General features: G+C 28.6%; 3 protein-coding genes across 4 annotated transcripts; 2 read left to right on the top strand and 1 right to left on the bottom strand.

The window, feature by feature from the left end:
* The first annotated feature begins 1,385 nt into the window (after window positions 1-1,385).
* LOC107023660 (biotin synthase, mitochondrial) lies at window positions 1,386-6,801 on the top strand. Its single transcript, XM_015224419.2, has 6 exons — window positions 1,386-1,750; window positions 2,909-3,088; window positions 3,466-3,572; window positions 4,801-5,006; window positions 5,617-5,756; window positions 6,388-6,801. The coding sequence occupies exons 1-6, from the start codon at window positions 1,547-1,549 to the stop codon at window positions 6,679-6,681; spliced, it is 1,131 nt and encodes a 376-aa protein (XP_015079905.1). The 5' UTR covers window positions 1,386-1,546; the 3' UTR covers window positions 6,682-6,801.
* Window positions 6,802-8,918: 2,117 nt separating this feature from the next.
* Window positions 8,919-14,082, top strand: LOC107021052 (probable glutathione peroxidase 2). Of its 2 annotated transcripts, XM_015221632.1 has the most exons (7): window positions 8,919-8,978; window positions 9,066-9,212; window positions 10,343-10,419; window positions 12,299-12,360; window positions 12,459-12,577; window positions 13,361-13,528; window positions 13,776-14,082. In XM_015221632.1, exons 2-7 carry the CDS (start codon window positions 9,084-9,086, stop codon window positions 13,806-13,808), a joined length of 588 nt encoding a protein of 195 aa, XP_015077118.1. In that variant the 5' UTR covers window positions 8,919-8,978; window positions 9,066-9,083; the 3' UTR covers window positions 13,809-14,082. The 2 variants fall into 2 exon arrangements, with proteins under 2 accessions (XP_015077118.1, XP_015077117.1); XM_015221631.2 differs by having other exon boundaries at window positions 8,919-9,212.
* A 770-nt stretch (window positions 14,083-14,852) lies between these two features.
* Window positions 14,853-16,279, bottom strand: LOC107023712. Its single transcript, XM_015224491.2, has 2 exons — window positions 15,714-16,279; window positions 14,853-15,397 (listed from the first exon to the last, which is right to left on the bottom strand). The coding sequence occupies exons 1-2, from the start codon at window positions 16,204-16,206 to the stop codon at window positions 15,318-15,320; spliced, it is 573 nt and encodes a 190-aa protein (XP_015079977.1). The 5' UTR covers window positions 16,207-16,279; the 3' UTR covers window positions 14,853-15,317.
* Window positions 16,280-26,963: the final 10,684 nt, after the last annotated feature.

Below are 26,963 nucleotides of genomic sequence, written 5' to 3'. Positions count from 1 at the left end.
TATAGTTCGTTATAACTATCACTCGCAACACTTGCGTGAGCTGGCGTCGAATTCGCATAATTAGTCACGTTGTATAATTCGCCACGTTTGTATTAGTCGCAACTAACAATTCTTCGTTTTATTTGTATTTGTATACAATGGTTTGTTTTTGTATATGATGATGATTTCTTTTGGTTTTTCAGTTTTATCACCATGTATTATGTATAGCTTTTACAAGTTTGTATAAACATGTAGTTTTCGAATTTTGAATAATCTAATTTATGTAAAGTAATTTGTATAATATATATTGTATAACTGTTTGTATCAATTCGTTATTTTGAGTTTTATCATATTTGTATAATTTCAGACTTTATATTACTCAATTATACAAAAACAATACAATAGTACTCGCGGATTATACAAACGAAATGCAAATTATACAAATTATTGCCCTCTCTTCTCTCTCCTCTCTCTCAATCTTGCTCGCCTCTCTCATCCGTCTCCCAATCCCGCTTTCCTTTCTCTTCCCTCTCTCAATTTTGCTTGCCATATATACAAATTCATATGTATAATATGCAATTATCTAACCGATATACATATAAAATTTATATCTGTCCCCTCTCGCTCACCATTGTCCTCCCTATAACATGTAGCTACGAATTTTAATTAATAAACTATAATTATAAAACATAATTATAACTATTTTTCAATAGCTATATGCGAAAGATCTTCTTTTAAAAATTGTTACAAAATAAACTAAAATTTGGAATCGAAGAAACAAAGCTTTGTTGCAAAAACTGCCAAAAGAGGCAACAAATTTTTGAAGGAAACTTAAGTGGCAAAGCCACATGGCCCTTTTGCAATAAAACTTTACCCTTTCGATTACGGACTCAAAATAATCAACTCAAAATAATCAAATTATAAGACGTATGTTTAGTAATATCATAAATAAAAATTACATGAAGTAAATTTAATATCATAAATCACAAAAAAAAACAAATTAATTAGGTTAAACATGATGAGAGCTCTCCAGAATCATTCTTACTATTTATATTAACAAAGAATATTTCAAGTAAAAAAAAAAAAGAGAAGATTTTAGCTATATATTTATAATATGTCGATATAGATCTTATTGTTTAGAATTTGAAAAAAATTTCCAAAATATTAGTATGTAAAGTTCTTTTGAGAGTTAAAAAATCAAAAAAACTTGAATTTATGAATCTAAAACTTCTTTTTAAAAATTATCATTAATCTAAAATATAATACACACAAATCTTATTACTATTTCATTAAAATATAAATTATTTTTGAGAAATCACAATTTAATATACGATACAAATCTCGTTACTATCTCGTGAAAATATAGATATTATTTTCGAAAAAGCTACCTAAACCCCAACCATAATCTCTTAAATCAGTTTAAGTCACAGCGGAACTTCCAAAGCAACTGAGAAAAAAGGCAAGCAAATAGCAATTGAAAGCTGTTTGCTTCACCTATCTGCTTCTGCAAATCCGGCCATTTCTGTGTATCTATATAATATATATATAGAGAGAGAAGGTGAGAAGAATGATGTGGGTTCGATCGATTCGGCGGCCATTATCGTCGTTGGTTCTACTTCAGTCGCGTGCCCCGAATTATTCCTCATTGTCAGCTTCAGCAGCTGCAGTAGAAGCGGAACGATGTATAAAGGAAGGACCCAGAAATAACTGGACTAGAGATGAAATCAAGTCTATTTACGATTCACCACTCCTCGATCTCCTCTTTCATGGCGTCCGTATTCTCTTCTCTCTCCTTTTGTTTTTAATTTAATTATGTTTGATTTTTGAATCATTTGGGTTACTGCATTGGTTCTATTTTGTTAAGCTTTGTATATAGTTAATTGGCTTTACTGTACATCAATCACAAAAATAGTATTTTTTTTAATCTATGGGGGGGTTTTGTTCTGAGGTTTAGCAAGGGTGGTTTTGGTTTGATTTTGTGTTAATGTGCTTAGCTTTGTGCTTATGTGCAGTTGATTTTTTGTTTTTTTGTATGGCAAAAATATTGATGGAAAAAACATTTTGGATTACCTTGAGTACAGAAAGAAAGAAATGTCTTTCATCATTTTTCTTTACAAACATCTTTGATGGAAATGTATCCCTTGGTAAATATTTTTGTGGATCATTCTTCAGTGTTTGGTGGGATGTAGAAGTAGGTGACACATGATAATTGTACAAAGTGTGGGATAGGTTTGATGTTGTTGTTAGGTACTCTCTCTGTCCAATAATAGTTGTAAACTATTGACTTGACACAAGATTAAGAAGCAGTAACTACTAAATATAAGTCATCTAAATATTGAAAAATGAATGGTATTTCAAAGCAAGGGTAAAATACGCACAAAGTGGTAAATTATTAATTGATTTTGTAAGCCATATAAAAATTGTTGGACATCCCAAAATAGTTTAGTGGACAAGTAAAGATGGATGGAGGGAGTATTAAACGTTTTTAACAATGCCTAGGTGTTGATTGAGACAAATGAAATTAGATTAGTTGAGAAATTTGTTAAGAGTGTTTTTCACCCATAAGAGTGAGGAAATATTTTCTTAATTGTGGTGGAAGACATCTTCCTTGAAAACATGTATTTGAGGGTAACATTCTCCCGTTGTATCAGATACAGTTGATTTACAAATATCACAATTCTTACAACATATGGGTACTTCAATCAACACAGTGTCAACCTTTTAACTCAAAATACTAAATGCTATCCCAGTGACCTGAAATTTTTATGATTCATGCCAAAAAAACAACTGAAGAATGTGTTTCTTTTAATTTCTGTTTCTAATTACTTTGGAGCTTGCACCTTAATTGTTTTCTGTTAGTTTAGTGAGGCTCTCTAATTTCTGGTTATGATACTTTCTCATTTTCATGAAAAAAAATATTATTTTACAGGCTCAAGTACATAGACATTCTCATAACTTTAGAGAAGTACAGCAGTGCACTTTGCTGTCTATTAAGACAGGGGGATGCAGTGAAGATTGTTCGTATTGTCCTCAATCGTCTAGGTACAACACAGGACTGAAAGCACAGAAACTTATGAATAAGGATGCAGTCTTGGAAGCAGCAAGAAAGGTGCTCTCTTTCTGTTTCTCTTAGTCTGATTTTGTGGAATATTTCACCTAAGCAAAGTAGATATTCTTTAACCCTTGAGTGCAACTAGAGGGTGACATGAGTTCTTCCCAATAGGTTCCGTTTAATCAAATGCTACACATCCCAAGTGAGTTATGTGTTCTCAAGACCTTAGAGTTACCTGGATTCTTCCCCTTTTACCACGGCGGCCAAGGATGTAATGTGATCTAGGCCAACCTGTAGATGTATAAACATGACAGATAAATGCAGTAACGGTGAATTATCCCAGTTAATTAGATTTCATTTGACTATTATACATAACATACAATGAGGTTCAATCTTGTTTGTAATGCACTTTTAGCTACTTTATGCATTGACAGGCAAAAGAGGGAGGTAGCACTCGTTTTTGTATGGGTGCTGCATGGAGGGATACAATAGGAAGGAAAACCAATATGAACCAGATCGTCGAGTATGTGAAGGAAATAAGGTAATGAGCTATAGTTATATTTTTCGTTCCAGTGCTTGGATGATCTCTTCTGATCTTTTTGTTTTCTTTTTCTGATTAGGTTTATTTTTATTGGTTATGGGAACCTCATGTATACAAGCAGTATAGAATCTTTAAAGCCAATCGATTGCTGTATATGGTGTTATGCACCACTAGAATGTGTTGGTCGAAGGAAAATGCCTGTTTCTGCTTTTATTGTGGGGGTTGGGTAAAGATTACCATGGTTCATCATTAAATGTCTAAGCTGTGGGAGGCAAATCTACAGATTTACGTTTAGGACAGAAGGATATGGTGCTAAATTTTCTTGTAAAAGACACTTGTTTCATGAACTTCAATATCTACTGATACCAACCATTCGCAGATACCATCCTTATTTTCAAACTGTGAGATGTTTCAGGCATTCTGAAATCTCCTTCAGTTTCTGTTTGACAAGTAAGCGGAGCTAGTACCTTGCCACTATTTGATTTACCTAGTAATGGTCAAAAGACTTCATGACTAAGAATTAGGAGTCAAAAGTTACATAGGAAAAGAAGCAACTCTCTCTATTTACCTTCAATCATGAGGTGAACACTAATTTGAGAAACATATGAGTTAACTCATAAAAGAGACAAGAATCTAGAAACAATAAGCCTCTTGATATTTTGTTAGTTTAAACTAATTCGAATATATCAAGTATCAGACAACTGTAGGCTGGTTAGATGCTGAGGACAGTATTGCAGGGCCTTGTTGTCTATTTTGTTATTTCCTTGTAGTTTTGAAGTTTAAAGAGTGAGGAAACTGGAGTTACGATGATCTCTGAAATTGAGAAGCATTTGTTCTGCTTCTTAGAATGACTACAGAAGCAAGCAGGATTAGGTTTACTAATTAATTGGTTAAACATTAGACCATCTGTTACCCATTCTAAAAGCATTCTTCCTCGCAAGAAACTTTCATGAGTAGCTCTGTGATTGTGCAACTTCTAATAAAAAACACCACATTTTCTTCTTAGTCCTTGTTTGTGGGTTGTGGCAATAACGCATACCCAAATATTGTTTATTGAAGTTAAACAAAAAATAACAGAAAAACTATAGACTATCAATTGCCATCATGTTTACATGTAATGCACAAACAAGTTGAAAATGTTTCACTATGACATGACAACAACTGAAGCATCCATTGATTTTGTTCTGCCCAATTATTTAATGTTGTGCAAATTATTCTCAATATGAAGGGACATGGGAATGGAGGTTTGCTGCACCTTGGGAATGCTTGAGAAGCAGCAAGCTTTAGAGCTCAAGAAAGCTGGTCTAACAGCATACAATCACAACCTTGACACCTCAAGAGAATACTATCCTAATATTATAACCACTAGAACTTATGATGAGCGGCTGGAAACTCTTAAGCATGTACGCGAAGCAGGAATTAATGTGTGTTCAGGTATTCGTTGAAGTATTAAACTTCTCATTCACCTTGGTTTTTGCTATGTTGTGTTTGTATATTGACACTTGTTAATCATTGGAATAACAATATGTAGAACCATCTATCTAGACTCTATATTTGATGCATTCATGTTCATGTATATGCAAATACTGAAGTATCACATTATTGGGTGTATACCACCACATATAGTGAGTTGAAACGATTTGATTATAAGTGCAATGTCATTGGCAGCTAAGATCTTTTGAGCAGCCTTAAAAGCCTCTTGATGAGAACATAAAACTGATTTTCTTTAGGACATGAAAGTGAACCCTACTTCAAGTATTTTGACATGAGTTCTAATTTCTAAATTGTTAGTAAAAGGTCTTTCAGACCTTTCAATTTGAACTTCTTACTGTTTTTCTTCTTTATGACATCCTGTTCATAGATAGACGAATCATTAATAATTGTTGGTAGGGTATTCTTAATTGTTATTTCATTATTGGAAGTTAAGGGAATGATTGAAAAATTGTCAGTTGTGTTTGTTTTGACACAGGTTGTGTGGTAAAAAATCTTCATGGTGTGCCAATCCTTATCAAAATCTTGCTAACCTCTTATTTTCTTCGATCAGGTGGAATAATAGGGCTCGGTGAGGCTGAAGAGGATAGAATTGGTTTGTTGCATACCCTGTCAACTCTTCCAACTCACCCTGAGAGTGTGCCGATTAATGCACTTATTGCAGTAAAAGGTACACCATTGGAAGACCAGAAGGTAATCCTCATATATTAAGGAATAAAACTTTAAATGTTGTTGCAGTGCTTTCCGTTAACTTCTGATTCTATAATGATTTGTGCTTTGTACACCTCAGTTCCGCAAAACAGTAATAAAAACATGTCCATCAGCTTAGCCTAACCATACTGTACTACCAACATAATACGTTGAGCCATCGTAGAAGAGCCCTTGATAGAGTGTCAACAGTTACCACATTGAGGAACTTTACCTTATTTAGTTCTAGTTTTGTTTGAACTTTGATGCTTCACCTTTCAGCATTGGTAGTTTCATAAAACATTGCTTTTCTCTGTTAAGTAGCACGCATGGTTGGGGGCAGATGTCTCCCACCTCAGATCATGACTGGAAACACAATGGTCTAGTTCATCACAACTTAAAGCTTAAAACAACTCCACAAAACTGTGATATTCATAGACCACAAAATAATTGACGCCCATCCCATCCTCTGACGAAATTCAATGCATTTCTGAAAATTAATTGAACGGATAAGATCTTAAATTTCCTTGATTCAATGGATACAGCTCTCTGAAATGAGTTCTAGGGAAAAGTGGATTAATAACCTTGACTTATTCTGATATCATTGCTAATCTCAAACTCATTTTTCATCTTCCAGCCAGTGGACATATGGGATATGATTAGGATGATTTCGACAGCCAGAATAACAATGCCAGGTGCAATGGTTAGGCTTTCTGCTGGAAGAGTTCGGTTTTCTGTCCCGGAGCAGGCTCTTTGTTTCCTTGCTGGTGCCAATTCCATCTTTACAGGTGAGAAGTTGTTGACTACACCAAATAATGACTATGATGCTGATCAGAATATGTTCAAATTACTTGGACTTGTTCCTAAAGCTCCAAATTTCTCTGAGGATGAAAAAGATTCTGAAGACGAAAAGATGGAAGCATCTGTTTAGACTTTAGTTTAGTTCATTCTGTAATGATCAACCAGAGATCTATCTTTTTACTTAAATGTATGACTCCTCTTGAAATTTTACCATGATTCTAAGCTTTTTAATGTACCATGTTTTCATTTATTTTGTCTGTGATTGTTCTTTTGAATTTTTTTCATCTTAGCTAATTTTTCAATGCAAGATGCGTATTATAGTACTAATATTTTTAGTATGCGTATAATTTTTGTCCGACAGAGTTTTGTCTGCACGTATACTTTATCACTACCTCGTTAGACCTTCGAAATGAAACAAATATATGATCTTCATATTCAAATAACACATTTGTAACTACTTTATTTTATCAATATATATAAGTAGAGAGGTGTGAACAAAATTGTTGCTTAATTAGTGGCACATGATTGGGAATTCAATAGTCACCCACCTACTATTGAAAGGAAAAAAAAAAAAAAGGTAGTTCTGGATCAAACTTAATTTCAAATTATTTTTTATTCTTAAATTTATCGTCACATGAATATAAAGATTTAATGTAAATCATAATTTTTTTAAAAAAATACTTTTTGATTTTTTATATCAAATTAAACGAGGTTATTGAGAGTATCTTTCTAAAAGACTTTTTACTTAATTAACTCCTCTAATATTGGATTCATTTGACAAATAATCTTTGCATAAATATTTGTTTTTAAAATATGAATTTACATCGAAAATTTTTGTAGAGAAGTAAACTCAATTTGAAATTCCAAATTTATAATATTACTAATATACTACCCATAACTTGATCTATCCAAACATTTAAATGACCCGACCCACTCGGGCAGTGTGCACCATCCATAGACTCTGGGGCGGACCCGCATGGTATTTAGGGGTTTATTTGAATTTCTGGGTAAAAAATTACACGCTATGTATAAGGTAAATTTTTTGTATTTCTATAAGTATATATATTTTGAATTCCCTCAATAACAAAGAGAAACAGATAGTGCAATTGCAAGTACCCCCAAAATTATGTTGTACGTCACTGGTTCGAATTCCAATGAAAGCACTGAAATTTTGATTTTTAAACCCAAAAGGATTCAACATTTCCATTTCCCAAGACTTATTTACACGTTTATACTTTTATTTTTCAAACCTCCTAAACAAAAATCCGTCAGTTAGGTGCTCCTCGTGATAAATAAAACGTGCACGTGTCTCAAATTCCAATGAAAGCACTAAAATTTTGACTTTTAAACCCAAAAGAATTCAAGTCTCCTAAACAAAAATCCATCAGATAGGTGCTCCTCGTGATAAATAAAACGAGCACGTGTCCCGAATTCCAGTGAAAGCATTAAAAATTTGATTTCTAAATCCAAAAGAATTTGAAGTTTTCATTTCTAAAGACTTATTTATACATTTTTACTTTTATTTTTCAAACTTTCTAAATAAAAATTCTTCAATTAGGTACTCCTCATGATAAATAAAACCTGTACGTGTCCATTTAAGGGAGAGATTCATATATGGCCATAATATCATTTTTACTAATAAATTAGTTATGGGACTCTTATTTTACTTTAAATGATAAAAATATAAATGAATCGTGTGTATGAAGAGATTAAAGTATATAGAGAAAAAAAATATTATAAAAGAAAAAAGAACTACTTCATAATAAATAATAAAGATTTATAGAGTGAATTGCACCAAAGAATGTGGTAAATAAATTGATTAAGAGTCTATGCCGTTGAATTAAAGTTTACAAAAGCTGATTCGAATAGAGAAAAGGGGCAAATTTATAAATTTGGACAAAAGATGCAACAACAAATAATAGCATAATCCGTGAAATTTCAAAAGATGAATTTGAAAAGAATAGAGCATATAAAAACGTTATCATGATCGAAAGATTATTGCTTTAAACAAAAAGTAATTCATCAAAGACTCGCTATATCATGGCTTGTTAAATTCGTTAATATATCTCATTTAAATACTCATATTTTTATAATTTAAATATCTAAGCACGTAATAAAAATATTCACACTAAATAATTTGGATTTAAAATTTTAAATTTATTTTGACATGTTCTCAAAGGCTTGTTACTTATTTAAGTTAAAATAATTAAGTAAATTACAATTTCTCAGTTTTTAAATATTCAATTGACAGAAAAATGTAAAAAATTCAAATTTCAACAAAAAAGAAACTCCAAAAATAAAAAAAAAAGAGTTCTTTTAATAGACAAAACTCAAAATATTCATATCTGCCTTGCTTGTCAGCAACAGTTGATAAATCACATGGAAGAAGAACAACTACCAAAATTAAGAGCACATTTTCCTAATTAAGTAATAAATTTCGCTTTCATTGCCAAATATCTTATTAGATTTTGATTACCCCATTTAATTTTTTTTTTTTGACTTATATATGCATAGGTTAGATAGAATAAGAAGATGCTGAGTTTCACCAATTTAGCTGCTCTTTTCTTTCTTGTTCTTGCTTTGTTCTTGTTCTATAGATACCCATCTTTTTCTCCTATGGCTGAAGGATCACCAAAATCTATTTATGATTTCACTGTCAAGGTACACACTTTTTGGGGTTTTACTTTTTCTTGAGTTTTCAAGTTTTGGGTTTGATTTCTTTTCTTCTAAGTTGTAGAAAGATTCAATTTTGATTGCTTATTGCTTTTGAGCTTTGGATTTTGGTGTTATTTGGTTTCATATCTGTAATACCCACTTGTTGTTTTGGTTTCTTTTGCTGAAAGATTCAATTTTTATTGCATATTGCTTTTGAAGTTTGGATTTTTGTGGTATTTGGTTTCATATCTGTAATACCCACTTGTTGTTTTGGTTTCTTTTGCTGAAAGTTGAAGAAAGATTCAATTTTTATTGAATATTGTTTTTGAAGTTTGGATTTTGGTGTCATTTGGTTTCATCTTTCTAGTACCCACTTGTTATATTCTATCTCTTTCTTGAAATTATTTAGATGGTAACTCTTGCTTTGTGTGTGTGTGCTTGGGGGGTGGGAAGATAGTGTTGATAGTGGGGAAGAGAGACCCTAAGACAGTTTGGGCATGCTTGCAGAACCATAGTTTGGTTGTGTTCACTTTGAAATATTGTTTGCATTTCTCAATTTTTTGATCCACTTATCTAGTAGAGTCTAATTTAATGGGTTCACTTTGAAATATTGTTTGCATTTCTCAATTTTATGATCCACTTATCTAGAGTCTAATTTAATCTGTAACTTGAGCTGAGCTTCTTTCGGAAACACCCTCTCTATCTCCATGAGGTAGGGGTATGGCTTATGTACTCTCTATCCTTCCTGGACCAACTTGTGAGAATACACCGGTATGCTGTTGTTGTAGACTTTAATTTGGATTTAGTGAAGTTCAGTTTTTCTGGACAGGTAATTCAAGTTCCGGTTATTTGCCGCTTTATATAACTTGGATCTTTAGTCACTTATTTGGAGTTCGGTATCCATGTTAAACTAGTTCAGAGCATAATCTGAGTTATAATTCTATCATTAGGCATAATTGATTGGATTACTTAGATTATGAACTTTCAGAAATTTAACTAACTATTGGAATTCAAAAGGTTTGAATAGTTGAGGATTAACAAATTATGAGAGCACTAAGCAACTCTGTCTAAAAGTTCTTTTCTTTTTTTATATTAGAACATGGTATTTAAGCTAGCTAACGAGATTGAAAATGCAGGATATACAGGGAAATGAGGTACCTTTGAGCAATTATAGGGGAAAGGTTCTCCTTATTGTCAATGTTGCATCAAAATGGTAAGTGAAGTAATCTAGCTTCTGTCTTGGCTTTTTCCTTGGTTTTCATTTAGAAGTGTGTCCCCTGCTTCACTAATTAGACTTATGAGTTATATAAGTGTGACTAAGATCTAGTTACTTCTGGAGAGTGTATACTATGTCAATTATTGTGCTACTGGGTGCATTTAAGTTTTATTGTACAATGATGATGTCAATTGCCACAAACTAGATGTACTCGTTTAGGGATGAATTTCTGTTATTCTGATTCGTATGTCTTTGCATGTTTTTGGTAGATGGAAAATTCCTTAAAAGGATTCTTTTTATTTTAATTTACGACACGTTGATCCTCCTGCATTATTTTCTGGGATTCCCTGACTAAAGAAGTTGCTAGCAGGTTCTTTGAACTTATTTAACTTACTAGTTTCTGAGGACGTGCTTCGCACGTGTGTTTCATGTAAATATTTATAGATACGTTAGAATGACTAAAATCTCATGGAAATATATATATAATTATAATGAATAATAAAATGTATCAATTACAAAATTCAAAGACTTACGGCAATAAAACATTCATAGAAAACTAAATTAAGAAGTCTAAAAGAGTGAAAAAAAGACAAAAAGAAACAGAATATTTAAGTAAAAATACAATATAGACATTATTCTTATAAGATTGATGTATATAGATGAAAATATAAGTACAAAATTAGTACATAACTCTCTGAGTTTTTATCGACTCCTTTCATATCCTATCAAAATTCAAGAGTCTTCATCATCTGTTTTTACTATAGAATAAAAATAATAGCCTAATAATCTTCATAGGGGTTTCATGAGATAAAGAAGTTGAATTTATATAAATAGAATAGAAGGAATATCAAAAGATATCTTAAAGTTTTAGTTTAAATGTTTGGAGGTTATGAATATGAAAAGATGAGAGTTATGAATATTAAGAGTATAAAAGTTAAATAAGTAATTAGAAAATAATAATAAATAAATGAAGAATATGAAAAAAAAATAAAAGTTAGCAAACCATGTAAAAAGAACAACTAAAGTTCTTATCATGTAATTAAGCATTAATGAATTAAATTTGTGAAGCTAGAGTCATTCTTTAATAATAATCAAGAGGACATTATCAATGTGCGTCTCCATTTTGTAGATTTGCACCCTTTAAATTATTAAATTTCGTTATTTATCATAAAGAATAATACTTTATCCACATCAATTATATTATTCATGAGAGGGGTTAAGGAAAAAGTTATAAGAAGAGGGAAAGAAAAGAAATTTAGGTAAAGATTTTTTTAAAAAAAATTATAACTATTATATACATATAGATTATAGATGATAAATATTAATAAATTAGATATTTAATTAGGAATTAATCTTAGGAAGTCTAAAAGTCATTAAAATTTAATTAAATTTATACAATCAAATATTTAAATATTTTATAATAATTTAATTTGTAGAAAGGGTAAAACCGTAATTCAACTTTCAACTTTTTTGTTCATGCTTTTAGTAATATATGATGATAATTATTTATTTTTGCAAAGAATGCAATAACGAAAATTTGAGATTAGTGTTCACATAGTTTTGAACTGTCTTAGATGTTGATGTTGATTGATGATGATATATCATAATGTCTATAACTACATGCTCGAGAAAAGCTTAAATTAACGAGAACCACCTGTGCACCTTATACTGTTGAATAAGAGAACAATAGTATTTGTATGTTTCCCACTCTGAAATTGGTAAGTGCCTCTATTTCTTAGGTCAATGGTATTGTTGCTTGGTTGAAGTTTAAAAATAGCTATTATTTATACTTTAAATAGGGAATGAATCACAAAAACTTATTGAAGACAATCTTTCCAGTCTTCACCTATATTGTGGTATCCTTTTTCCCTTGCAGTGGTTTAACAGATTCAAACTACAAGGAGCTGAATATTTTGTATGAGAAGTACAAAGATCAAGGTTGACAATTCGTCTATTTCTGCAGTTCCAATCTATGATGAATTTCTATTAAACCATATCGTGTGGTCATAAACATAACCAGTAAAGTGCTATTTCAGGTTTTGAAATTTTAGCATTTCCTTGTAACCAGTTCCTGTGGCAAGAGCCCGGAACAAATGAGGAGATTCAGCAAACTGTATGCACCAGGTTCAAAGCTGAATTCCCTGTATTTGAAAAGGTAACAGCTACTGTATGACAGCCCAAAACCGTATAATTTGAATCATTTTCCAGATGACTAGTAGCTCTCATCTTTGAATGCTTTTTTAAAAAAAAATTGATCACAGCATATTATGCGGTACTGCACATAAGAACTTCTTCCCCCCCAACAATATTAGCCTCTCAAGAATCAACAATTTATTTTTACCTTCTGATCAATTTCTGGTGATATACTGTTGAACTATACTATTGAAACTGCATAAAACTTTGGGTATTCTAGTGTGATACATGTTCTCTGCAGAGTCTCTATTGTTCTTTTAAAGGTTGTCTTGCAACCTCTGAAAATCTATAAAAAGATTTATGAAGTTTTTATCAGAGAACGTAATATAAGTTGCAAACTACTTTTAAGTTGCTCTGTGAACAGTCCAAACTTTGGAAGCTTTGTGCAAAAGTTAGTTGTATCATTCTGTTCAGCCCTGATATGCATTCTCTGAGCATGTATCTCTATCAACTCACGATATTCCTTGTCCTCTCTTTTTTGTTTTTACTCGAACAAGTAAATAGGTATTTGCTTCATAATTGGAGAACTGCACCAAGATTGTGCCTTGTCTCTCTATTTCTTATCTCCTCTTTCTTCTATAAAAACTTGCTATGGAATAAGCCATGGAACAGAATATGAAACTCAGAAACCATCCTAAGATGAAACTCATCACTATCTCCCTTTGTATTCTCAGTTACTACGTCACGTGTGTGTATATATTGTCATAAACTCCATGTCATTTAAGGAAGTTATTTGATTCGACAGATTGATGTGAACGGGGATAATACTGCACCACTTTACAAGTTCTTGAAATCAGAAAAAGGCGGTTTCCTTGGAAATGCTGTCAAGTGGAACTTCACCAAATTCCTTGTGGACAAAGAAGGAAAGGTTGTGGAACGATATGCACCCAAGACACCACCTCTTCAGTTTGAGGTAAAACTTCAACTGTTTTTCGTTTGTTCATTCATATCTACCTTCCGCAACATCTTTCTCAAATTTCCATCATTATTATAATAATATACTGCAGAAGTAACTTAATGAAGATTACCGTTCTACGAATGTTATGTTTCATTTGATAGAGAAATATAAGTAAAATCCAAGAACCAGATTGAGAAACATTTATGAAACCTTCTTTTCTCTGTATATGTTACTAATTTTCCTCTTTCTTGTCCTTTTACAGAAAGACATACAAAATCTGTTAGGTGTGGCTTGAGCACTACAGGTGTGAGAGTTCAGCATATGTATTGACCTTTAGTTGGAAATACTTTCATGGTTCTATCTTTTTCCTTCTTCCCTGCCTACGAAACAAGCGAGCTTGTACCCCACCCCCTTTGTTTTTCCTTGTTGATGTACTTTGGTTGTGTAAACTCGTTCATCGCCATGAGTTTGTAATAAAAGTTGCATAGTAGTTGTTTTAATGACTCGTGACTATAGTTGCTCGATATACAAGTATGTTATCGCCTTAATAATAAGAAATAAGTTGTGTGCAGGATGCCTCCCTACAATGTTGCGTAGGTAAACTGATTATTGTTGGTGCTATGAACGATGATATTCGTTGTTCTACGAAATATGATGACTCTCATTGCTCTAGAAATATGAGAATAATCTTTCTGCAGAGGTTGAGTTTTTTTGCTGCTTAATGAGAATAATTTTTTACAATGTGTTTCAAGATTTTGAACAAGTGAGGAATGTTCATTTGCCACTCCACGCAAAGATAGGGTGATTTGCTACGTTTTTTAATTTTATGATTTTAAATTAAAAATATGCATAACGAACAACAATGTCTGTTTATTTTGTGGCCATATCACATGGAAGAACCACAGTGCACTAAGCTTTGACTATATGCATACTCGGGGGAAAGATTGTGCGCTATTGTACACTATTTCTGCAAGAAATTACTTTTACAGTTAAATCTGTAACTTCCTAATCACACGACAACAATTAACCGTTTTTACAAATTTTTACAAATTGAGACGGAGGAGTACAATTAGAGATTTGATTCCTTCACAGAATTGTGAAGGATGAGGCACTCAACACCTTGTGGCTACCAATTAACCACAACTTGCAAGGATATCTTAGAATATGCTTCATTTTTTTTTATCCTTTGGAGTAAAGACTTTCGGTTAAAAGTTTAAAGATACTGTTAGAATATTTTTACATAATCGAAACGAATCTGACATGTAAGTAGATTGATTCATGAACGCGATTGAGTTCTGTTAAACCCGTAGACCAGACAAAGATACTCAAAAAGAACATATAACAAGGAAGAAACTTGATTTATTAATAACCAAGAACAGTATTTTGATCAGCATTACATAAGAAAACAAAATTAAAACATGAAGAAGAATTGCAATCTTGGGACTAAAACTGATACAACAATGTACACAATGATACACAAAGTTATATCAAAGGTCAGATTTTATTCCATGTGTTGGTTAATCTTGTAGCCCTGAAACATCTCTTCCTTCCTCTTCATGTATATTCTTCTACGTTGGCATTTTGATTAAACTTTGCCTACCCATCATGGACATGATTCTTTTTGAATCTATCTTCAGGTAAAGCATGAGGTACCTTCTTCTTGGCCTTGTGGCCATAGCCTTTTTTTTCCCAAGGAACCAGGCAAAGAGAGCACAGCACAAGTACTCTTTCATATGAAGAAAAGATCATCTCATTTCCCCTCTCATCTTGCATTAAGCTTTTCTTGGCTTCCATTTTTCCCTTTTTAGTTACATAATTTAACAGTGCAGGCCACAGCTTGAGCCCAGTATTTCAGCCTTGCTTTCACATCTTCAGGATCATCACCTGAGGTTATACAAAATGTATCAACATTAGTGACAATTGAGCAACAAATTGAAGATTTTTGATCATCTTCACCTTCCCAACAAACAAAACACATAACAAAAAGATCCTTTTTTTTTCATTTTCTCCTTTTGGGGTTCAGTCTTTTGTTACACAAAAGCTTAAAAGTTAAGGAACAAAGAGTTTATAACTCCAAAGACTCCACCTTTACTACATAAAAATGAAAGCTTTAACAAGAATCTAACTGGAAAAACAAGATTTTTCACAAACCCTTGTCACAGATACAAAACCCTAGAGAGAGAGAAAAAAAAAGACTCACCAGGACTAGAGATCTTCCAATTAGCAACATGACCAGATCCAGAAGAACCAGTATCAGACATAGCATCAGAACACTTTTGCTGTTCATCAAGGTACTTTTGGCTCATAGAATAGCAAAGTTCAAGAGCTGGTAAAGTATTACAAAGCTCAGGAATTTCATCATAACTAAAACCAAAACCAAGATCTAAACACCCTTTAAGCTCCTCCAAATCATCATCAGTCAAACTCTTTGTCCTCCCTAATTCATCTTCATCTGAATTTTCTACATACCCTTCAAGAAACACTTGATTTTTCTTCTTCTTTTGAGATCTACTATTCAACCATGGCTCCTCAACATTCCTAAACCATCCACTCTGTGGTGTGTTGGTAATCTCCTCCATTTGTTCTTCTTCTTCTTCCTCTCCCACTACTTCCTCTGGTATTTGCTCAACACCATCATTAAAAAAGCTTTCACAAGACCTGGATCTTGATGACAGATGAGAAAAAGTTTCCATTTTTTTTTCTTCCGAACTTTTTTGAGTGTTTTTCTCCTCTCTGTAAGAGTAAAGTAATGATTTAACAAGGAAGACTCAGATTATATATAAAGGGGAAATTCCTCAATAATGGCCAGCTATTCATAGGGTGGATGCACATAGCCCATTATAGAGAGATTATGTACATACTATACTATGCTATACACACATACATGTCTCTTCAACATTATTGTGTCTAATTTTATTTGGATATACTCGAATTACGATATGTCTCAATAAATTTTATTTAGATATACTTCGATTATGATATTTCTTAATTAATAAATATCGAGTCAATAGATAAGATTATAATACATATATATACTATTAGTATAAAAGATATATATCTCGCGTTTTTGCACATCAAGGACATCATATCCAAAAGTATATTTATCTTTTTTTCCTAAAAAAAGATGATATATTTTATAGAGTTTACTTATTTATTTGATATGTGTTTGAGAATACGCGCTTGAGGTTTTGGACTTACTGATGTGGGTGCTCTAAAAGTGACGAGACACTTAAATAGTGAGATTTAAACTCAGGCTCAACAATACTAAAAAGGTTTTAAGCGTCTACTCAAGAGTTAATAGATCAATCAAATCATTTGTTAATTGGGTGCTCTAGTTAATTTTATACAGATACATCTTTATTTCTATATAGATATATACATATTTTGAGATGAGATTAATTGATGCTTGAGCATCTGACAGATAACATGTGAGTTCACCCCTGCTTATTGAAATTGATTTTTATAGTTAAATGATGTAATATATAGTAAGCATCTACCTAATAAATACTTGATAATATACCTAAAAATATTTTAAAATTATATATAAATGATATTTCGTTTGATTGCTGGTTAGAAAATAATTTCTTATATTAGAAGAAAATGATTTGAGTTAGTTGAAAAATAAAAGAAGGTTCTTTCCTAATGTTTGGTTGAATTAATCAAATTTTTTGACTGAGACGCCACCTAATACCCTTCCCGTCATTTGTTTCAACTCTAAACAAATCATATTAAATAATGAGATTCCAAAATCATATTATTCAGACATTAAGTTAATTTTGAGATTAAAAATATAAGATTAAGTATACGTGGCCCATAAAGAAATGGACAGCTGTACAATGACAAGAAAATGACAGAAATTAAAAATGTGAAAGGACACGTTGGTGTTTGATGGACCATAAGACCTAAATGCTGGTACCCTCCATTTTATCGTATTACGTGGAACGATAATTACTCTTTCATTTTTAAAATTCGTTTGCTTACGTAATTAAATAATGAGAATTAAAGTAATTTTTGATAACTAAAATTCCTGCATATAAATAATGAAAATGCAGGTGGATAAACTATATGAGAGTAGATCTTCAATTATTATGGAATTGCATGATAAAAGTAGAAATGAAATTATCATAATATATGAAAGAATTTGAAATCTTTGTAAAGTATAAAGGATCTTGAAAATTTTGTAAATTATAAAGGATCTTTAAATCTTCGTAACGTAAGAATCTTTAAATTTTCATACAATTCGTATTATATGAAGGATCTTACCTATTTTAAGGTGAATTTTCATATTGAGTAATTTAATTTATGAAATTGTTTGAATTTATTTACTAGATATTTCTTAAATTATCATACTCATATTGATAATATTTATTTTTATTTATATATTATGTTACGAAACTATAATATATACTTTTAGATCAAATAAAAATAAAATCAATAAAAAACTTTCAACATGGATAATTAAAATGATAGATCTCCTACTATTATGGAATTGTGTTATAAAAGTAGAAATGATCGTCGTCATGTACGAAGGATCTTGAAATCTTCTTAATATATCAAAGGTAATAAAATTTCAGTAATATATAAAGGATCTTGAGATTTTCGTAAAGTCCAAAAAACTTTGAAATATCCATAATATGAAGGATTTTGAAATCTTCGTAATATATGTGAAGGATTTTACTTCTTTTTTGATGAATTTTTAGAAATAGTGATTTATTTTACTTGGTATTATTTTGGCATAGTTATATTCCATATTAATGTTAATAGTATTTAACATTTCTTTTAATTAATTTATATATTATATTAATTGCAAATTTATATATAATATATCTTTAGATCAAATAGAAATATAACTTATTCAAAATCTTTCATCATAAATACTTCTCCTATCAAATAAATTCGTTTGGATGGGCTTAAAAAAATAGCTTTTAAAAATTACTTTTGATGGAATTTATTTTTAAAATAAGTAATTATGTGCTTGGATAAAAGTGTTGAAATTAAAAAAAATTGTTGATGAGTTTGACAAATAAGTGCTGATAAACACTTTTTTTAATCAAAATATCTGAAATACCCTTAAAAGATGTTAACATGATAAAAGTTGATTAATTTAATAATAATAATAATATATAATAAATAATAATAATAAAATAATATGAAAATAATAATAATTATAATAATAATAATAATATATAATACATAATAATAACAAAATAAATAATAATAATAAAATAAATAAAATAAATAATAATATATAATAATAATAATAATAATATAAAATAATAATAATAATAAAAATATATAAAAATAATAATAAAATAAATAATTATTATTATTAATATAATAATAATTATAATAATAATAATGATAATATATAATAATAGTAATAATAATAATAATAAATAAAAAAATAATAATAATAATAACAAAATAAATAATAATAATCTATAAAATATTAGTAATAATAATTAATAATAATAATAATATATAATAAATAATAATGATAATAATAATTATAAGAATAATAATATATAATATAATAATAATAATAATAAAGAATATAAAATAAATAATAATAATAATAAAATATTATTAATAATAATAATATATAATAATAAAAATAAAGAATAATAATAATATATTATAATAATAATAAAGAATAATAAAATAATAATAATAATAATAAATAAAATAATAAAATATTAATAATACTAATAATTATAATAATAATATTAATAAAATATAATATAATAATAATAAATAATAATAAAAAATAAAAAAAAAATTAAGGGTAAAAAGATAATATACACGATCAATATAAAATGACTTTTAAGTTGAAAAAAAAAGCACTCCTCACCTAGCTTTTAGCTTAAAATAAGTTTTTTTTGACTTAAAATAAATTACTTTAATATTTGTCAAATACTTTAATAAATTAAAAATTAACTTTTAAATCAGTTTGACCAATTTTTAAGTTATTCCTAACGAGCTGTTAATAGTATAATTTTATTAACCAAACATAAATGAAAATTCAAAAAATAAAAGTGCTTTTTTCATAGAATATAGTTGGATTATTGGACCCACCCACGTTATATTGTTGTTGTTAGATTTGTCAACATTTGGAGACCTCTCAATTATTATTTGATTCTTTAATTTTGTGGTAAATATTTGTTTCTCTCACTTTTTAGACTTATTATAGAGTATTTGGTGTGGTGACACTCCCAATTACTATGGAAAAAGTATTACTACTAATTCTACTTGTTTGGAAACTAGCTACACAATTTATTAGTTAGAGATTTATGCACTTTTTGTCAACAAAATTGAAAAAAATAGTCAATGATGTTACTTGGATCGTAAAAATTTATTCGCCAGTGTTATATCAAATCAATAAATATAAGATATATATTATTCAGGCTTAATATATTTATCAATTATTACCAGATTTAATATAAATTTAATGTGGATATAGGTATTGATTTCAACTTTCACTCTTCCACTTGTTAATTTCATTTTCCTTCAATTAAGGGATTTTTAAAATATTTTTTTTCTATAAAAAAAATAATAATACTGTAACAACTATTTTTAAAGCACTTTTTAGCATTTATGTCAGCATAATAGATTACTACCTTGCATTTAAATGTTTTTTACGAAGCATTTATATTTTTAGGATTCTCAACGGATTGGTTCATTATTATTTTTTGAACGTTATATATAAAAAAGAAAATATATTGAAAAGCCATACTATTAATGATATGATCAATTTCTAATTAATTGTGAAGTAAATACCACAAAAAATAACAGTTAATTTTAATAAATTCACGTGTATCTTGCATGTTGTTTTTTAAGGTGTAAATTATTCAATTTATCTTAATGTATTTGACAACAAAAGTGAAACTTAATTATAAGTTATAACTTACATAGTTCAACAGAAAAAAGCTACAAATTATTATAGTAATACTTATTAAATGATAATTGTCTTCATTAGAAAGTTGTATTCGGCCAAATTTTTTTTTAAATGTGATACTATTATATTTTAAAACTTAAGATAATCAACATTAAATATATTTAAATTTTAAAAGGAGCGACGTAATTAAGGATATGTATAAATTATACTAATTGGATAATCACAACTTATCTGAAATCAAGGCTAATTATATGTTAGTTGTGCATTTGGTCTAATATGCCATTTCATTTAATATACAAATTCATGAAAATTCGATAACATATTTATATCTCTTTGGAATTTAAGATAATTCATTGTTGTTATAATTTTTATCATGGTATCACTTTCTGTGTATAGGGTAAATTCGAAAGTTTGGAGCTTAAAGAGTATAAAATATTACCAAAATTTTAAAACGGTATATAAAATTTTATATTAACCAAAACGGAAAATCGCTGCTACTGCAGCGATTTTGCAAAATATGATTTTTTTTTTAAGAAAAATATTTTTCCAAGAAAATCGCTGCCTACGCAGCGATTTCATTTTTTTAAAAAAATTCAAAAAAGGCAGCGATTTTCATTTTAAAAAAACAAAAAAATCACATTTTGCAAAATCGCTGCTTGCTGTTGTTCCAGCGATTTTACCGTTTTGATTAATATAAAATTTTATATACCGTTTTAAAATTTTTATTAATATTTTATACCCTTTAGGGCTCCGGACTCATAAACTCGATCTCCCACTATATAGTATCCTACAAATCACACAGAAAATATAAATAGCATTAGATAATAAATTCTATATGACAGATTCAACTCATAAGATATTCATTACCTATATAATATTTAAATTTAATTATAACTGTTAAATTTAATTAAGACTAGCGCAAAAACATTTAACTTTTAATTCTATATTGTCTATGTACGAAGAAAGTAATTAATATGATCCTTTGGGATTTCCACATCTATTTTCAAAAGAAAATTTTGGAGTCTAATAGGATAACACTTCAATAAGTTGAACTAGTGGGAGTTATTTATATATATATATATATATATATATATATATATATATTTCGCTGTTTATTTTTATTTGATTAATATTTTAATTTTTAATAATAAATTTTCAATTTTTACTTTCGACATTAGTTACTTATTCTCTAAAATTGTGTCTCAAAATCTAAAACTGATATATATTAAACCATTAATTTAAATAAATATTGTCATAAAATACGTATAATAATAATTATTCTTTAAATGATGTGTGCAACATTTCAAAGTGAATAAATAATAATGAACGGAGGGAGTATAGGTAATATATGTGGTTGATAATTTAAAGAGAATAAAAGCGCATATAAGCTGTAAATTGCTTTTCATAAAGTAAAAAGAGATGATAGAAAGGTATATTACATAAACTTTATTGTATGGTTTTTTTTTTCACTTGAAACATATCTAAATGTGAGGTTGTTGTCTTTGTGCCTCAATAGAGATACATGTGGGTCTTATTCACTTTGGCAAGATTACATTTGTTATAATTAAGGGTACAAAGAATGAAAAGAACATAAAAAGTTTGTAATATAACTTGATATATATTGGATTTTGTATAGTGGTTTAAAATGTAACAAAGGGTTTGGTTGGAGTTATTTGGTAAAGCAATTAATAGCATTTCATGATGATAATAGACTAGTGATAAGATTTCTCCGCTCTTAATTGTATTTAATGTAAATTTAAATCAGTCAAATAAAAAAATTAGTGATTATTAATTAATAGACAAGTAATATATTAGAATGTTTAATTTTTGTATTTGAGCGGAGGATCTTTAAGAAATAGTCCTTTATTTCTACATTGTATGAATAAGGAATACATATATTGTACCTTTCAAACTTTATTGGGAAAAGGGTCTGATATACCCCTCAACTTTGTCATTTGGAGCTGATATACCCCTCGTTATAAAAGTGGCTCATATATGCCCTTACCGTTATACAAACGGCTCACATATACCCCTGCCGTTACAAAATGGCTCACTTATACCCTTCATTTAACGGAAGTTAAAAAATTAGTTTTAAATTTATATTTATTACTTCTATTTTTTAAAAAAAAATTATTTAGGGGTATATATGATTCTTCTATCAAAGTTCAAGGTATATTTTAATTTTTTTCATACATAAATTATTTTTTGACTTCTTTTATTATAATTATTTGAATTTCTTATTCTTATTTTATTTTTTTCTTTCATTCCTTAGTTTAAAGAATAAAAAATTAAACTATTTTTTTTGTGTATTGTAATTTAATTTCATATTCGAAGAAAAAATTTGATCATGTACAATAAGTTTTACAAGAATATTAGTGAAACATAAATAAATTTGATTATCAAAATAATAATTATAAATTAGTCATTGAAACAAAAAAAAGTCAAAAAAAAATATGTTTGACGAGGATTAAATTTACTCATATGGGATTATATTTTTTAGCAAAAAATAATAAAAATTTAGATTAAAATTATTATTTTTTTCATTTCCGTTAGAGGAAAAGGGTATATGTGAGCCATTTGTTTACCAGTAGGGGTATATATGAGCCACTTTCATAACAAGGGGTATATCAACTCTAAATGACAAAGTTGAGGGGTATATCAGACCCTTTTCCCAACTCTATTTGTAAAATTTCACTGAATATATTATTATATACGAGAATGAAAAGTTTCAACCATATATATTGAATCAAAATGAGTGATTATATACAATTTTGCCCTTTTTCTATGATGCCCCTATTGTAAGCAACTTAATTAATGGTGACTATATCCTGTCTAGTTTAAGATAAGACTTGGATTTGTTTATTAAAAAAACAGAATAAAAATTTATTCATCACGTATTAATAATTTCTCTTTTTATTCATATATAAAGATTATTCAGCACTTTAATCCACATAGCTTCATATTTCATGAGATTATATCTATCTTCTCTAGGACAATATTTTGCATGTCTTTGAACTAGTCTCCCTCCATTTCTTTAAAAAAATAAAACGTAAGGAAAAAATCAAGAAATTTTGATATATATTTTGAAAAATAATATATAGTGTAATTTTTCGATCGATATCAATTCAACTTACCTCAAACAAAATTTAGCTCTACCAATGTAAATTAGGTTTGTTCAAAATCGAACCGAAATCGATAAGCCGAAACGATAAAAAAGTTATTGATTTATAGTATTGGGTTATTGGTTTAGTGGTTTTGACAACGGTTTTGATTTTTTCGTTATCGGGTTATTGATTCTTAACGGTTTAAAGTTTTTTCTTAATGGGTTAATCGACAACCCGATAGTAAATTAAATAATTATATTTATACTATTTTGCATATAAAGTCCTCGACTAGGAGTTTAATTTCCTACTTTTATTTTTTATTGTCTCAAACACTTGATTATTCTACAATGTAAAAGTGTTTCCTTTTGAGCAAGATGTAACTTGTGAACTCAAGTGCATTGTTTATTTGGTTTGTCACCTTGTTTCTAAGTGATTTTCAATGTTTTTTATCTTAATGGTTAAACCGATAACCGAACCGATAACGATCAAAAACCGATAAACCAATAACCGATAAGTCAATATTTTAATGGTTCTTTAACGGCATCTCTACAAACCGATAACTAATAAGCCAACCCGATAAATTTCAAAACCAAACCGAACCGACTGATACATAGCCCTAATGTAAACACAAGAGATAGACATTTAAAGGCTTTAATTATAATAATTGTCATATGCCTATAAATGTTAATTCCATATATATATATATATATATATTATATAAATAGAAAAGATCTCATAGTTTAATCAGTTATTTTCCGAATATCATGCAGAATCCATGGGAATTATTATATATTTATATATAGATAAGAATCATAAATTCATACATACTCTACCAAGAATATAAAATAAATAAAACCCATAAACTCATACTGATTACTTATGTATTTTATTTTTCTTTAAAAAAAAAAAGAACCATTGGCAAAACAGTCACGCAAATGTAAGCCAATGAACTGCTGGACAAATTGGTATTAAAAAAAATAGTAAGCCTACCTCATCGTTTTAAAAAATAATTATTTAGTTTGATTTAATATGAAATTTTTAAATAATAAAAAATTTTTATCAATCTTGTGGTCTTAAGTTAAAGTCATGTTAAATATATCAAAATGGTTTTTTAATTTTGTAATCTCAAATATATTACATGTTATGTAAAAAGCAAAAATTCGAAATTAAAGTATCACTAAATATGAAAAAAGATCAATTTTTTTAAAAAAATATTGTGTGTAATTCTTTTTAAAACGAAAAAAATAGTAGGGTGACTTATTTTTTTGGTTTACTTCAATTCTTTGAGTTATATATAGGTGACCAGCAATTAACAGAAATAAGCTTCGTATATAGGCCATTATGATACTTTAACTTCAAGATTATTTAAGACCTATTTTTGTTTGTTAAAGATTAAGCTTCTAACTTAAATAAAATACATATAGAGATATAGATGTTTAATTACAGATACAGATCTGATTATTAAGATTTATATTTAAATAATTGAAATTATTAATTTTTCATGTTTGAATATATATTTAATAATATTAATAAATATAATATATAAATAAAATACTAAATTAGTTTAATACTATATGTTTGTATAAATACATTATTTTTGAAAAATTTTATGACAATATATTGATGGTTCGTAGACGTCGATTGAGAATAGTATTGATTGATGTTAACTGTTCGATAGTAGTTAATGGTAATGTTGGTTGATATTAGTCACTAACAATGGTTATTCATAATGATAGATACATAAATATGTTAATGGTGAATAATTATAGTGATTCAGTGATATATTAATCGTGTAGTTAATGATAGTAAACATATTAATGATTATAATGATAATTGATAATGATAATCGTAATTATAATAATATATTTTGATGATAGTAATTTATATTTTTATTTAATTTTTTATGTGTCTTATCTCATTTTATTATATAAATGTTTGATCCGCATATTATGGGGATCTTCAGGAGTCCTCATGATATGTTTGGTGTTATTATGTGGAGAAGAAGAAAATTAAATACTTTCAACTTGTCAATGATTGAGTATATAATACAAATCTTATACACTATAATTAAATAAATAAAATATTACACCTATAATAATAATAATTATTATTATTATATTATATGATTCGAACATAATCAGATTCTTTATCGAGTAATGTAAACCACTTCAATCATTCTTTTTAGGTAAATATTCTTTTTTCCACCCTGTCTTAATTTATTTCTAAGCAATTTTGACCTTCCAGCTCAGTTTTGCTGTGTGTTAATCACAACTAATTTTCTTCAACAAAAAGAATAAAACTCTCTCTCTTTTTTAAAAAAATAATTTTTTCAATAAAAATAAAATAAATTTCCCATTTGTTTTAAATCTCAGGTGTTAATAATAAATTGGATACTCACTAGTTCAGAGGCAGACCAACATATATATAAGTGAGGGCGCACGTATATTCGTTTCAAAAGATATCGTGTATATACATGTGTATAGAGTTTGAAAATGCTTCTGTGATGCATAGGGGATTCAATCGTTTTGTAGCGTTTATATTTGACACATATCACACGATATTACTTCTTAATCATTATTAGAAATTTTGCTTGTACATATATTAAAATAATAAATACCTCAATAATCTTTAGATACTGAATTCGCTTCTATTAGATATCTTTTTCTTATTAGTTGCAACATCACCTTCATAGTTATACTGTATATGTTACTCACATGGAATTTTTAGTATGGAGCACTATAAAAAAAGAGAACCCCATAAATGTTCTTTTAATGGATTATATACGTGTTGCATTATGATTGGTGCATTATATATTACAACTTTTATATATATTTTTTTTCATTTTACTTTTTGTTAAATATAAAATAAGAAGCGTAATATTATTAATAACAGCTCAAAATTCATCGAAAATGAAAAGATGCGGTTTGTTTAAGCTACTTGTTTGATTGCAAAATTAATTTTTCAGAAATTGATTGTTTCTGTTTTGATTTTCTCTTTATTGTCTTTTTCTTTGTATAAATGATTTGTTAAACGTAAGTCGAGGATCTTTTGAAAATAATTGATCTATCTCCATAAAGCAATGATAAAATTCGTGTATATTTTATCCTCTTTAGACCTCAGTTGTGTAATTTTACTACGTACTTAATTATAAGCTTTTTTAACAAATATTGATATACGCAATACGGTGTATTTATAACTATTTTATTGTTTTGAAAGGAAGCAATAATTTTAATATTTTTTCTTGACTAATAACTGGTTTTTTTAGGTAAAAATGACTTTCAAGAAAAAAGAAAGAAATGCGATATTATTATAATTTGAGCCTGAAATAATTGATGATACGTGTTATTCAAGTGATGGGTTTTTAATATATTGAATCATATCCTAAAAATATTATGGAATAAAATATTTAGGAGGTGACGATTTATAATCCAAATAAAATTAAAAAGAACTT

Source organism: Solanum pennellii, chromosome 6 (assembly GCF_001406875.1).
Source record: "Solanum pennellii chromosome 6, SPENNV200".
NCBI lineage: Eukaryota > Viridiplantae > Streptophyta > Magnoliopsida > Solanales > Solanaceae > Solanum > Solanum pennellii.
The sequence above is the reverse complement of the archived record's forward strand: the minus strand, read 5'-3'. Positions and strand labels throughout refer to the sequence as shown.

Excerpts from the sequence above, each read along its gene's own strand:
- LOC107023660 (XM_015224419.2), top strand. The coding sequence starts at position 1,547 with ATGATGTGGGTTCGATCGATTCGGCGGCCATTATCGTCGTTGGTTCTA. Across the intron at positions 3,089-3,465 it reads TCTTGGAAGCAGCAAGAAAG|GCAAAAGAGGGAGGTAGCAC; the intron begins GTGCTCTCTTTC and ends ATGCATTGACAG. Across the intron at positions 3,573-4,800 it reads GAGTATGTGAAGGAAATAAG|GGACATGGGAATGGAGGTTT; the intron begins GTAATGAGCTAT and ends CTCAATATGAAG.
- LOC107021052 (XM_015221632.1), top strand. The coding sequence starts at position 9,084 with ATGCTGAGTTTCACCAATTTAGCTGCTCTTTTCTTTCTTGTTCTTGCT. Across the intron at positions 9,213-10,342 it reads TTTATGATTTCACTGTCAAG|GATATACAGGGAAATGAGGT; the intron begins GTACACACTTTT and ends TTGAAAATGCAG. Across the intron at positions 12,578-13,360 it reads AATTCCCTGTATTTGAAAAG|ATTGATGTGAACGGGGATAA; the intron begins GTAACAGCTACT and ends TTGATTCGACAG.
- LOC107023712 (XM_015224491.2), bottom strand. The coding sequence starts at position 16,206 with ATGGAAACTTTTTCTCATCTGTCATCAAGATCCAGGTCTTGTGAAAGC. Across the intron at positions 15,398-15,713 it reads TTGGAAGATCTCTAGTCCTG|GTGATGATCCTGAAGATGTG; the intron begins GTGAGTCTTTTT and ends GTATAACCTCAG.